This window comes from Coccinella septempunctata, chromosome 7, assembly GCF_907165205.1.
Source record: "Coccinella septempunctata chromosome 7, icCocSept1.1, whole genome shotgun sequence".
Classification (NCBI taxonomy): Eukaryota; Metazoa; Arthropoda; class Insecta; order Coleoptera; family Coccinellidae; genus Coccinella; species Coccinella septempunctata.
The window spans coordinates 18275801-18289109 of record NC_058195.1 but is presented as its reverse complement, the minus strand read 5'-3'; the positions used below and the strand labels follow the sequence as shown (position 1 = coordinate 18289109).

General features: G+C 36.5%; 1 protein-coding gene across 1 annotated transcript in view; it reads right to left on the bottom strand.

Annotated features, from left to right (window-relative positions):
* Positions 1-5513: 5513 nt before the first annotated feature.
* LOC123316714 (chitin deacetylase 1) overlaps positions 5514-13309 on the bottom strand; it is a 29205-nt gene continuing 21409 nt past the window's right edge. Inside the window, exons 2-7 of the mRNA XM_044902913.1 lie at positions 9379-9600; positions 8746-8973; positions 8445-8688; positions 6449-6726; positions 6100-6344; positions 5514-5906 (exon numbers count right to left, since the gene is read on the bottom strand). Coding sequence (XP_044758848.1) covers positions 5631-5906; positions 6100-6344; positions 6449-6726; positions 8445-8688; positions 8746-8973; positions 9379-9600 — 1493 coding nt within the window. The 3' untranslated portion in view covers positions 5514-5630. The remainder of the gene's footprint in view (positions 5907-6099; positions 6345-6448; positions 6727-8444; positions 8689-8745; positions 8974-9378; positions 9601-13309) is intronic.

Genomic DNA, 13309 nt, shown 5'->3' with positions numbered 1-13309 from the left:
TACCATAACGTGCGTATCACACAACATTTGAAAAATCGGCAAAATGACTAGATTGAAATCATTATTAACAGTTATTTTTATTTTTTCGCCAATTTATTCGTATTCCTGATGAAACATTTCAAACTTAATATTTTTTGAAAATTCCCGAAACAAAGGTCATGTGTAAATTTTCCACCCTCCTGGACCATAGATTAACAATCTGAGCAATTTTTTATCTTTCAAATCTTGAAATTTTGCCAATCATCATAGCTTTAAAAACCCATCGTCGTATCTATTATATAATAGATATATGTAAAAACCACAGTCCTTACTGCCTTACCATAAAATATAAATATTCTGTACTCAGACGTTCTTACGAATATTAGATATACATACTATATTTGAAAATATTTGAAAAAGAGACACACAGAAAGCGAATTTTTAGCTATATAGTTAGAGATATCCACCGGATGGAAACTGTTATTTACATTTTTTGTTAGTGAGATTTACATAACAATAATTAATAATTGAATTTCATGAAGGTATGGAATAATTTCATTTAATTGCAAATATTATATTGTCGTATGCGCTCGAGTCGCCATCTTGGATTTTAGGTACAAAAGTTTGGTTTTTTGATAATTACTCAAAAACGGTGGCTTTCACGACAAAACATAATCTATACAAAGTTAAAGAGGACAAAATTTTCTACATTTTTTTGTAGGAGAAATTTTTTTTTAGCACACATGTTTCAGAAGTTACAGCTCCGTGAAGTGTCATTATTTGAAAAAAAAGTATTATATTCTGTTATTTATGTGCGAGATGATTTTGACTTCCACGCAATTTTTGTTTTTGATGGTTATCCAACTGATGGTGGCAATACAAATACAGAGACCGCAGAAAGATTTCGTCGATCGAAAAAGCACTTGTCTGCCGATGTCCTATTTGATGAAACAATAATGGTGCATCTTTCACAGGAGCGATTTTTAGCCAATGAAAAAAATAAAGTTCGTCTCATAACAATGCTGAAGAACAAATTTGGGCTGGCTGCATTTACAGTTAAACAAGCTGAAAATGACGCCGATGTACTAATTGTCAACACTGCAATTTCATTATGCAGTGAATCTATATTTGATGCTGTATTTGTGGTCGGGGAAGACGTCGACCTTTTAGTACTTCTGACAGCCTTAGCACCAGCCGAAAGTTCTATCTTTTTCCGTAAACCTGGTAGAGGAAATACTGCTGAGAGGATATATTCAGCAAGTAGCTTCAAATATGAAGAAGCAACCAAGCACACTCTGTTCTTGCATGTCTTCAGTGGTTGTGGCACTACGTCATCCCTATTCAATCAGGAAAAAACTAAATTTTGTACGCTGATAGAAAAGAACAGAGCGGTTCATGAAATAATACAAATTTCCCACCAACAAGATGCCACGCCAGAGGAGATTGCCGAGGCCAGAGTACGGTTTTTTGTAGCTTTATATGGTAGCAACATGGATAAAGAGAGTTTGGAAGAGATTCGTTTTCAACGCTTCGCCAAATCGACGGTGAAAAGTAGATTCAATCTTGCCTCTTTGCCGACTATAAAAGACGCGGCGCAATTCCACGCCTTTAGGACGTACCACCAAGTACAGAAATGGAGTGGCATAGAGAAAAATCCTGAAGACTGGGGTTGGAAGTATAACGCTTACGGGCTCACTCCCATAACAATGGCGGAAAAACCAGCTCCCGGCAAAATCGGAATCTTGTAGTTGCAAAATGGGCTGTGGTGGGGCATATGCAGCTGCCGAAAGGCTGGACTCAAATATTTGGTTGTATGTGGCTTCTGCAAAAATGGATCTTGCGGAAATATGCCGGAAATCCGCATTGAAAGCGAGGACGAGGATGACGATTATTTTCAGACACGGACCAAAACTGCGACCAGGACACCGACAATAACCAACCCTGACCATCGAAACGTTCCGAAAAGTAGTAAAAATCAAATGAAAATATTCAAGTGCCCTTTATTTGTTTTTAAAATAATGTAAAATATAATGATATTCAATAAGAATAAGAAAATTAAACTCAATCAAAGTATCCGAATTTTTTTTTAAATAGTGCTATTTCACGGAGCTGTAACTCCTAACATATGTGTGCTACAAAAAAAATGTTTTGACAAAAATGTAGGGAATTTTGTTCTTTTCAACTTAGTATGGGACATATTTTGTCGTTAAAACCATCGTTTTTGAGTTATTATCAAAAAAACAAATTTTTGTACCTAAAATCCAAGATGGTGGCTCGAGCGCATGCGCCTCGAGGTCGAAAACTTGGATTCTTCATTAAGACCGTGATCTAAACAACATACTAAAAAATCGCTGCTACCCCACTTTTTGCATTCAAAAAACCTCCACGTACTATATTACCGATGTGATATAACCGTCCGATCAAATTCTGCGATGGGAAAGGCGAAATAGTCGGGTTTTTGGTCCCTCCCAACAAACATTTATCGTCGGTAAATCGTCGGCTGTGTGCTGTTACTGCTGGCGAAGTGCGTACTGCTGTTACACATCATCGGACCTTTGAAGATCCGAGGACATGGTTTACGCTGCTGAAGATGTGGCGAAACATGAGCATCTAGCCAGCGTCGGCAAAACGCTGCTGTTAGATGAGCAACTTCTTGGCGATTTATTTTCATCGGATCGGTTGCGGTTAGATGCATCTTCAGCGCTTTTTACCCTTAACATAAGGTCAAGCTGTACTATTTAAATTTCGCGGGATTTTGCATAAGAGCTTCCAGACAATCTAATTTCCGTAATTCCGTATCGAAGCGTTATTTCATTCAGGCGGCGTACGTGTGCACGTGTTTCGAAGATAAAAGAGTTTTTAAGAGTAGGCTATTTGAGGAAATTTTTCTTTCTGAAAACTTCCTTGTTGTGTTGTGTTGTATTAACATAGTAACAGTGATGTCCCAGGGCAGGTGAGTACAAGAAATCAAAATAAAATGGTATTTCTATTTCTAATAAACGTCGGAGTAGGCGTCAGGAATATCATCACGTGAAACAGAGAGTTCTCGAAATATTAGGTCCAAGTAGTACATCATCACCATCATTAGAACCGAGTACTTCAACGATCTTTTGAGATTGCATGTAGATAAAAAAAGTGCAGAAATGGATAAGAACACCATCAAAATTAAAAGGTACGAAGAATTGAAGAAATTCGATGCTGATATACTTATATATGATCTGGAATATTTGAAAAAATGTGTAGGTAGAATTATGTATCTACTCTTTTGGGATATGCTTTCAATTTTTGGTTTTGGTCTTTTTTATTCTAGAGAAAAAATTCTACAATTTGAAAGACAGAAAAATCTATATGTATATACAAATATTTTTCAGTTGTCCAAATTTGGCCACAACGGGGGTAAGGACGTAGCAGAGACAACACGCAAAATAATCTAACTCATAATAAGCCATGAATCAGGAATTTCCCTGAATTGGTCGGGTAGGAATTAATAATAAAAATGGATTAGAAGCAATGGCGAATATTGTTGAGCTTAATCATGGTGAGTTTTCATGTTGTATTGGTCGAAAATGTTGACATTTTTGAATATAAGGAAGTTACTTAAATTGAATACACATTTTGCATGTTGACATATATTTAATTAATTTAGACACATATAAGATGATATTCTATATGAAATTCAAAAATTTATTTAATACAACTAATGAAATTCTATTATCCAGGATCTGTAAGGATAAATCCTATTACAAGAAGTGCCACTGATATGGAAATGAATCATGTAATGAATTGGCTTCGCAATGCCGGGGACAGAGCAGGGGGCAGATTGAAAAGAGCGGAGGAAAAAGAAGCAGGCAATAATAATGAGCAGTGAATAAATGTATAGTTTTTTTTTCAAGTAAGCTAGTCGTTTTTATGTGTTCTTTCAACCTACAAAGTATTTATATATGTATAATATTATATGAGCGTTATATTTAAGTTGTTTGAATATATGAAGGTTCTTTTCATTTGGCTGTATAAATTGTCTTGCCCTAATCACAATAGAAGTGTTGCAAGGTTTCAAAAAATATTTGAAGAAAAAATAGATCTCCTTCAACATGAGAAATGATTCCGAGATTTCATAAGAAACATTCAAAGATCAGAAATTATTGATCAAATAATTCATATTTAATTTTTTTTGGATTTGCCAATTTCTACCAACGATTCTCAAATTTTCAGGGGCACCTTAGCATATTTACTTGGCATTTCTTTCTAACTCTAGTACGAATTCAATTTTAGCAACGTTAAGTTGGTATTAAGTGTCTCCTAAAAGTTGAAGAGACAGAAATCGTACATGAGTAGTAAGAAATGTCACGTAAATATGCTTACGTGTCCCTTAAAATTTAGAGATTATTGGTGAGAACGAGCATTAGTATTGCAGGTATGTATATATTATACCGACGTTGTACCGATCAATTGGAACAGCGTATTCCCAGCATTGTCTAGACGTAAAGCCGACGTGGTGCCGATATTTTGTAGAAGCTGAACCGACGTCGTAACGATTAATTTGAGGAGCGTATTTGAAGCATAGTATAGACGCTAAACCGATGTGTTTTTGCACAGTCGAATCGTCACCGGATCTGCGGTGTGCAGACTCTGCAACATGTCGGCTCATAGTCCGTCGGGCGGCTGTCGGCCGATGTGACACTATTTGCAGTATACCGACTCTAACATCGCAGCACTAACCCAACGTTGGGCCGAGTTAAAAATGTTTGCTGGGCTATTAGTTTGTCAATGGATGCAGATGGGACAATTCATGCCATCGAAAGCTGTTTCCATTTCAGGTGTTCGTAATTCTGAGGGAGCTGATTGCATTACATCATTACATGATGAAATCCAATGGGTTATTCGGGTTTTTGTGGCTTTTCACCTCTGCAATGCATTCACAATTTCGAATGCACAAATGGAAATTTATTGGCTATTGACCCACATTTGCCGTTAGTTCCGATCGTACACCGATTGAATACTTTTTATTGCAATTAAGAAGCTCCAGATCAGAGAAACAGTGTTTTACTAATGTAGTGTGATAACAGAATCCAATTTCATTGTGTTTCCCATTTCTTCACCAATATTATGTCGTATCTAAACTTATTTCTCAGTGTATTACCTATTGAAATTGTGAGCAAGAACCCCCTGCTGAGAAAAAATTTCTGAGAAATCTTCCTGCTGAGAAATTCACCTGGTGAGAAACCTCTGAGGTTATATTTCCTGCTGGGAAAATTTCCGGCTGAGAATCCACCTATGAAAAATTTTCCTTTGTTGAAAAAATCCTATCTGAAATTCCCATACTGAAAAATCTCCTTCAAGAAAACGTTCATATTGAGATTGCTCTCAATCATGTTCAAATTTTTCACTGATGGAAACTTTCACTGAGGTTAACTCACCTCCTGCTGAACTCACATGTAAAGAAATCTATGAAAAATACTACTGCTGAGAATTCCTTCTGCTGGAAAATTCTCCCGCTGAAAACCTCTTCGAAGAATCTCCAGTAAAACAAAACGTAAAATTTATGAGTTTATTCTCCATGAAAACAAGACTAGTACAAAAATATCACACACCCTACGATGCACATTTCTTTCTATCCCAAAATTCTAGGCAAATTCTTCAATCTCAATGGTTCAGTCGTTTCCAAACTCATTTCTCAACCAAGGATACCGATGCGGACATTCGGCGCATGTGTGAAAGACTCTTTCCTGCTGAAAAACCCTGCTGTAAACCTTACAGACGTTCGGAGTGCTGCATGCTATCTCGGATTTCCTGAAGTGCTTCTTACAACTCCAGTCTTCGAAGAATTCTAATTGGTTCAACTTTCTTGGGCTCCTCATCCACTTTATAGCCTGAGAATTCGTCACAAACCAAACGTCAGGCCTCTTCAGAACGTCATCGAGGAATTTCTGGAATAAGAAAAAATGGACTATGAATTGGTTAAATTGCTGAGAAAGTCAAAATTAAAATCAGAGGATAAATGTTCAGTACAATGAGCTAGTCAAGTATCAAATTTTGGGCTCACTGTTTCATTGTCAGTGCATCTTGACTTTGAGACAGATACTTCCAATAAGCCTTGGTTGGGAACCGCTGCCTTCTTACCTGAAAAGCGGATAAGTTGTCCCTTTTTTTGAACCACGTGGAGTGGAAATGTAGACCAAATGGTGCACGATTCGTGTGGTAGTGCCTCTTGAAATTATGCATAAACATAGTGTAAATTTCATCTCCCGTTAATTTCAAAGAGCAAGAGTCTATCATAGGACAAATGTTGTCTTGGACGTCTAGAGGATTCATTACGAGCTCCCATAGACCTGGATAAGACCTGGAGGGACAATTCTGTTTATGTCCTGGAAAAGAATAATTCGTTTGTCTAACTAGATTACAAAAAGGGTGTTTTTAGATGATTTCTCAAAATGAGCTCTTGGGTTCGATTTCCTTAAACAACGTTTACCTATGCAACTGTGGGGTATTCTGAAGTCCATAGTGTATGGCCAATATGGAGGGTTGCTAAATGGAGCGATCATCGAACTGTCGTACTCGAAACCAAATTCCTTCATCATCAAGAATTGCCTGTTCCAGCCAACGTTCAAAAAGGGCGCTCTCAAACCTCTTATTTCATCTAGACGTATTTTCGAAAACCTGTTGAGGATGTTAGCTTCTCCAACCATCTCATCAAACCAATCTTCTATTGTAGCGTTGTTTGACCACCAGTCTTCAGGTCCACGATGCCTTGAAAAAGTAAAGTTATCTTTTTGGTTCGATATTCTTGATGATTAGACCCAAGATGCAGATGGAAAATCTCGGAAAGACTGATATGGATCTTTGTCATTCCGCGGGAATAATTTGTCTGCAGGAAGGGAATCGAAGGCTGAACAAAAATATGAAGTAATATGTTTGGAGAAGAATAAGTGCTCTCACTTTTCCCTAGTAATTGGGGAGCCGAAGAGGGAAATTCGGGATTTGCTCGAGCGTGTCAGATTAATATAAGGGGACATTCCTTGGACCCTGTAGAGTACCTCTACCAAAAATTAGACCTGTATATAGAGGGAATTGTCTAGGACAGTCTGTCAGAAGAGTAAAAAAAAACGATCATTGTACATACTCGAGCGTGTCAGATTAAGACATATGTGGTTAATTTCATGTTGAAAATTATATATTCTCTTAATCTGACAATTTAAGCTTGTCGAAAATGTTTGGGAGGGCGCCAAAGTTGCAAAAAAAAAAAAGTCACGTGTACATTCTCGAGCGCGGTGGCGTTTTTTCTTATTTTGAAGCTAATGATTCAAGAATATCGGAAACATATAATCTGACAGTTTTAGCTTTCTTTTTCGCATTCATTATAAAAGTTGTAGAGTATAACATTCTCTACAAATCCTGTCCTAAGCAATTTTTTCTACGTTCAAACGTTATTGAGATATATATGGCGATTAATGCGAGGTGTTTAGCGATACATGCTGAAGCGAAAATTCACTCGTTGGAAAATAGTACATTCTAAGGTTCAGTCAGAGACAACACTAAAATTTTCGTAACTAATTTCGATATTGTCATCATAGAAATACCTTGTCATTTTGACAATTGGATGAATGTAGATTAGACTGGGATTCTACATTGACCTTGCCACAACTTTCATAATGAATATAAAAACGATTATAGGTACAGGAAGGGGTCGACTAATAAACCAATCGCATTTGACATATTTATTGTTGTCGAGAATTCTGAATGAGTAAGGGCTTTGGTTTTGCTTTACTCTGGTGAATTTATCTCAACATAGGGCATATCCAGTATCTTTCTGACACGCTCGAGTATGTACAGCTGACGATTTTTTTTACAACTTTGAGACCCTGCAGAAGCTTTCACCAACGCTGAAAGCTGAAAGTGCATACATCATGGAACCTTTTTTTCTTTCTACCATCTTATCTTCAAAATCCACTATATAGGCCTCCACGACGCTCGAGTAAATCCCGATTCAGCATCATCGGCTCCCTTACTATAGCATAGGAGGAATAAAAGCTCTTCAAGAGCTGAAGGGTCTGTAGTAATGAGTTTGGAGTATTAACCTATAATTACATATTGCAATATCGGTGAGGTACTATTAAAAAGAAGTAGTGAGGCGTCCATAAGAGTTCAGAAAGTAGAGAAGCACTAGAGCTTCAGTATGAGGTTACATGGACTACGCTGGAGGTTTCGGAAGGACCATGTGGAAAGAATTCCCGGTGAAAGACTAGCTGAATGGGCAGAATCACAGAAACCAGGCACACGTAGACCACTGGGCCATCCAACAAAACGCTGAAACCAGAGCTTGGTGTTCAATGCCACAAGAGGCTACATATCCTATTGGAAGGGAAGAGAAGAAGATTAAGAAGAAGAAAAAACAGACGATCTCGTGAAAAAGTTCACTTGGAAGTATAGGTACCTACTGCTTTTACCATTAGATATCAGAAACTTACGTGACTGAGTGGACCGCTATTTCGTGTCCCATATTCCACAGCTTCTGCGTCATCTGATAATCATTATACTGATGGCTGATGAAGAAAGTAGCTCTTATCGGGCACCCATTAGGATTCTTTCGTTTAGGAACCAAGATTTGCTGAAGGTACAGATTCCAATTCTCCTCGTTGACGGCATCGTCGAATGTCAGCAGGACCATTTGCGGCGTGTCTTTGAGGTTCAAATCTGCTGGCGTTCTGGTACCTAAAATCGAACTTTTGGTATTTATCAGACTCCTCTATGATAGCAGGTGAAAATTACCGTCTCTTGAGCAGAAGCAGTTGGGTAATTTGCATTTAGCAGGGTTGCAAGGAGGTGCACCGTTCGGGTCATTCTTTCCGCTGCAATAACCTTCGTCGCTCCCGTCAGGACAGTCTAGGGAACCATCGCAAAAGTAGTCTTGTGGCAGGCAGGTACCATCGGCGCATCCTAGTTGATCGTAATCCCCGCAGTTAGCTCTTTCTAGAAGTGGTTTCGGAGTGGCTAGCTCTGAAAGGGTGTTATTTAGATTCTTCGACATCAAAAAAACTGTTAAAACCACATCCAGATTTTCGATAATTGAAAAATTATCAGACAGGGTAAACCCTCTGTCATTCTTCTAAAGAAGAATGATCCTTTCAACTGGCGATTTAGGCTTCATTAAAAAGAAAAGAGACTTATTTATTCCATCGAATCCAAATAAGGCTTGAAAGTGGTATCATAATTCTTGGATGACATGAGAAACGACCTGACTTTCCACCTCAATCTCGTACTCAAACGACCCTAACTCATCTTCTGAACTTCTTCGCGGTATAAAAAATACATTTGACAAAAAATAACCACACCTTTGCGCCATTTCTCAAACTTTTACGTCCACCTGTTCAGAGAAAACGCAATATAAGGCAATTTTCTCACCTGACGTCACGTCGCAGTTGTCTACATTCGCCTTGAAATCGCATATTTGCCGGTCCACGTCGAATAACAGACCTGTCGAGCATTTGAACTCGAAAACCTCGCCATCCAGGCATAGAAAATATTTGGAGCATTCGCTTTCAGTCCAAATCTTATGGGCAGCTCGGTTGGGATCCCTGTAAAACTTCCCATTTTCGATGCATCCCGTTTGTTTGATTTCTGTCGCTGAAAATTGAAATGTGAAAACTGATGGTAATCAGTAAAGGTAATCCTGGTAAAGGTAAATGGTATATGAAAGCAATTAGCCCGCGGTCAATTGCAATTGGAGGGGAGGACATCTCACATTCAGTCACGCTATTCGATGCTTGTACGTTGAGGAGAAATGATGGGAGAGGAGGAGAAATATTTGTTCCCTTCATTTCATATATCTTTGTTCCACTCCTTGATTTGCTATTTCTTGACAATTTTTGCCTAACATTTATATTGAACACAGAAAAAATCTAGCGAGGACCTTCTTTAGTGGACATGTTCTGTCGGAAAATCTATTCTCAACTAGGTATACAGTCCCTGGCCAGTTTATTAGACGCACTGAGGATTTTTTTTATATTTACTGGTTTTGCCCGAGGAAAAAGCGGAATATTTGAATTTCATTTCCACAGAATGTCAGTTTTATCTACGACTCTCATTAAATTGTTCTATTTGGCATTTATTTTCGATGTTGTAGTATTAATACTTAAGTATGAATCAGTACTATGTCTTCCAGTGGACCTCTTGCATTCTGCATTTCGGACGTTATTTCGATAATCCACATTTGAAATCATTATCTTCGAATGCAGCAAACCGAACAATTCTGCATTGATAGTATGAAGCTCTCATAGCTACACAGGGTGGCTCAGCAAAATATAAGAACTTCATGTTTAATCATCAATAAATCAATATTTTTTATTGAATATGATATATTATATGTGAAAATCATTTACAGATGAAGTATATGTAACATATACATTCAATTTAATAATTCAATATTGAGATTTTGCATCGAATCAATGCGTCTAATAATATATGGCCAGGGACAAGTTAACTTCGAGGTCTATGTCTACGTCTAAGTATCCGCCTATGCCCAGGTATCCTTAAACGTGTAAGGCTAGTTGTATGTACAGTTCAATTTCAAGCTTATTAGTTCAAATTTGAGTCCAGCTCAACTTAAACAGGTATCCGTCTAGAACCAATGATTATACTTAGACATCTAAGTCTAACGTATCTTTCTACGTCTAAGTGTATGTCTATTCTGAGTATATACTGTTATGGATTGAGTTTTCCCAATATAATATTGTTTAGTTCAGTTTGTTCAATAAGTCTTAGGTACTAGAAGAAATTCTTGTTAATTTATGAGAAATTCATTCATCATAGATGCTGTGTTAGGAAATTTAGGATGGCATGGAAACATAAAAAATAACAGAAAGTAGGCAGTCAGAATATTTTGCGCCGACGCGACGCAGTTAATTTCAAAGAACATGACCAAGTTAAAATGTCAATTTGAGTTTAAATTGGAGTTAGGCCATTTGAATCTTAAGGCGATAATATGGAATCCAGAAACAAGAGTTTAGCTGGAGAACAAGAAAACAATAATTCTAATATACTGGATTTTATTTTGAAGATGAGAGAAGATATAAACAAGAAATTCGATGAACAGTATAACAAACTTGATGACCATTTTAAGGAATTTGATGAGCATTCTAAGAAACTGGATGAAAATTTCAAGAAATTGGATGAACAATTTGGGAAATTTGGTCAAAAGGGTACGGAAATAGAGAGAGAATGTGCAAAAAGAATGGAAAGAAAGAAAGAAACAAATACAATATCAATGGAACAAAGAGCAGAGAGACGAAATCAGGAGGAATTAGATTTTACAGAACATTATATTCGAAAAGAGGTACACGAAAAGCAGGATGATGACATAAATGAAATGAGGGAGATTAAGGAGAATGAAAAAACACAAAATTAAACATCAGAAAGAGTCATGCACAAAGAAAATTCTACGTCAGAAATAATCAAGTAAGGGGATAAAAAATTCAATTTCAATGGAAAGGTATAAGGAAAATATACAGTACTAGTGCTATTAATTAGGAATGTTGAGGAATTGGTAGATCGAGCATTGTTATGGTTCAATGATGAAGAAGAAACATATATAAGAAATTGGAATTACATAAGGAACAGAAAATGGGGGAATATCATCCAGAAAGTTTGTGTAAAATTGAAACAGAATGAAGAGAAAAACATAAAGAGGACGAAAAGGAAATATATAAGATTCAAAAAAGAAGGCATAGGCGAATAGTTCATTAATTTTTTTATCAAAATCGCAGTTAAGTTCAGTTTTATCAAGATTTGAAATTTATTCATACAGTAAAAATTAATTCAGTTTGGAAAATTTTCAATGTTTATTCCCAAAATTTTCAATTTGGAGAATAAATATTTTAATTTTGGGGATTTTATTATGGATTGAGTTTTCCCAATATAATATTGTTTAGTTCAGTTTGTTCAATAAGTATAAGGAACTAGAAGAAATTGTTATTAATTTATAAGAAATTCATTAATCTTCATCATAGATGCTGTGTTAGGAAATTTTGGATGGCATGGAAACATAAAAAATAACAGAAAGTAGTCAGTCAAAATATTTTTTTTGGCCAGTCACTTATTTAGTTGAGAATTGAATAGTTTTTGATAAGTTGCGATTTCGTTTCGTTGATTCAAATAACAATTTTATGTACAAAATAAAATAAATGTTTAATAAACGAATCGTAACAATACCTACTCAGAGTAGGTATCGAAAGTAGATATATACCTACATGTCTACTTTTGCGTAGATATACAGGGTGTCTGTAAACAAATGCGAAGGACTTTGGGAATGATTCCTCGATGAAAATAAGCAGGGGTAGTTCCTATAAATTTTTCGAAATCGACTTCCCTTCCAAGATACAGCCTTTGGAAGGCGATGAGTAGTTGACAGTTTTTAATTTTTTCACGGGTTCTAAAAAACACTAAGTCATAAAACTATACATAATATGAAGCACTTAGTTACTCACTCTCATAACTTTATTATTAGGGGCTGAAAATAAAAATCTCTAATGATTTTCCTTCATAAATTGTTTTCGTGGGATAGATTTTAGAAAAATGAAATTCTCTCATGGTTTCCCATTCAATTCTGGAGATCACTCTTCATTCCATTTCATTGTATATGTGTGTTCCAATTTTTGAAGGAAAATCATAATTGGTTGTTATTTTCAACCCCTAATAATGAAGTTATGTGTTATGTCCGGTAGCTCAGTTTATTTGTTGAGAAAAGTGGACTGTATTTTTTATCGATTTGAAGCTGAAGCGAAAGCGAAATATGCGTATGAAACAACAAAATTCATATGAGAAATATCGAACTGCGATAATGAGGGTACTGGTCCAAAAAACCCAGCTCTTCACAGGGACCCTTTGCTGCTGGATATTTTCTCCAACTTCTTATTCAAGATGCGGTGTTGAAAACACAATAAAAAAAAAACGGTGTGAATTTATGTTCTTATAAAAGGACCAAACATTATGAGATCTAAAAAAATTGAGTGAGTAACATTTACTTAGTGCTTCATATTATGTATAGTTTTAGGACCCGTAAAAAAATTAAAAACTGTCAACTCGTCATCGCCTTCCAAAGGCTGTATCTTGGAAGGGAGGTCGATTTAAAAAAAAATTAAAGGAACTACCCCGGCTTATTTTCATCGAGTAATCATCCCCTAAGTCCTTCGCATTTGTTCACAGACACCTTGTATATCTACGCCTAAGTATACGTCTACGAATAAGTATAGTTCTAAGTCTAAGTGCAGGTCTACGTCTTTAACTGAGTATGCTTATATGATTATGGTCCTAACTCCTAAGTGTAAGTCTAGGTCTA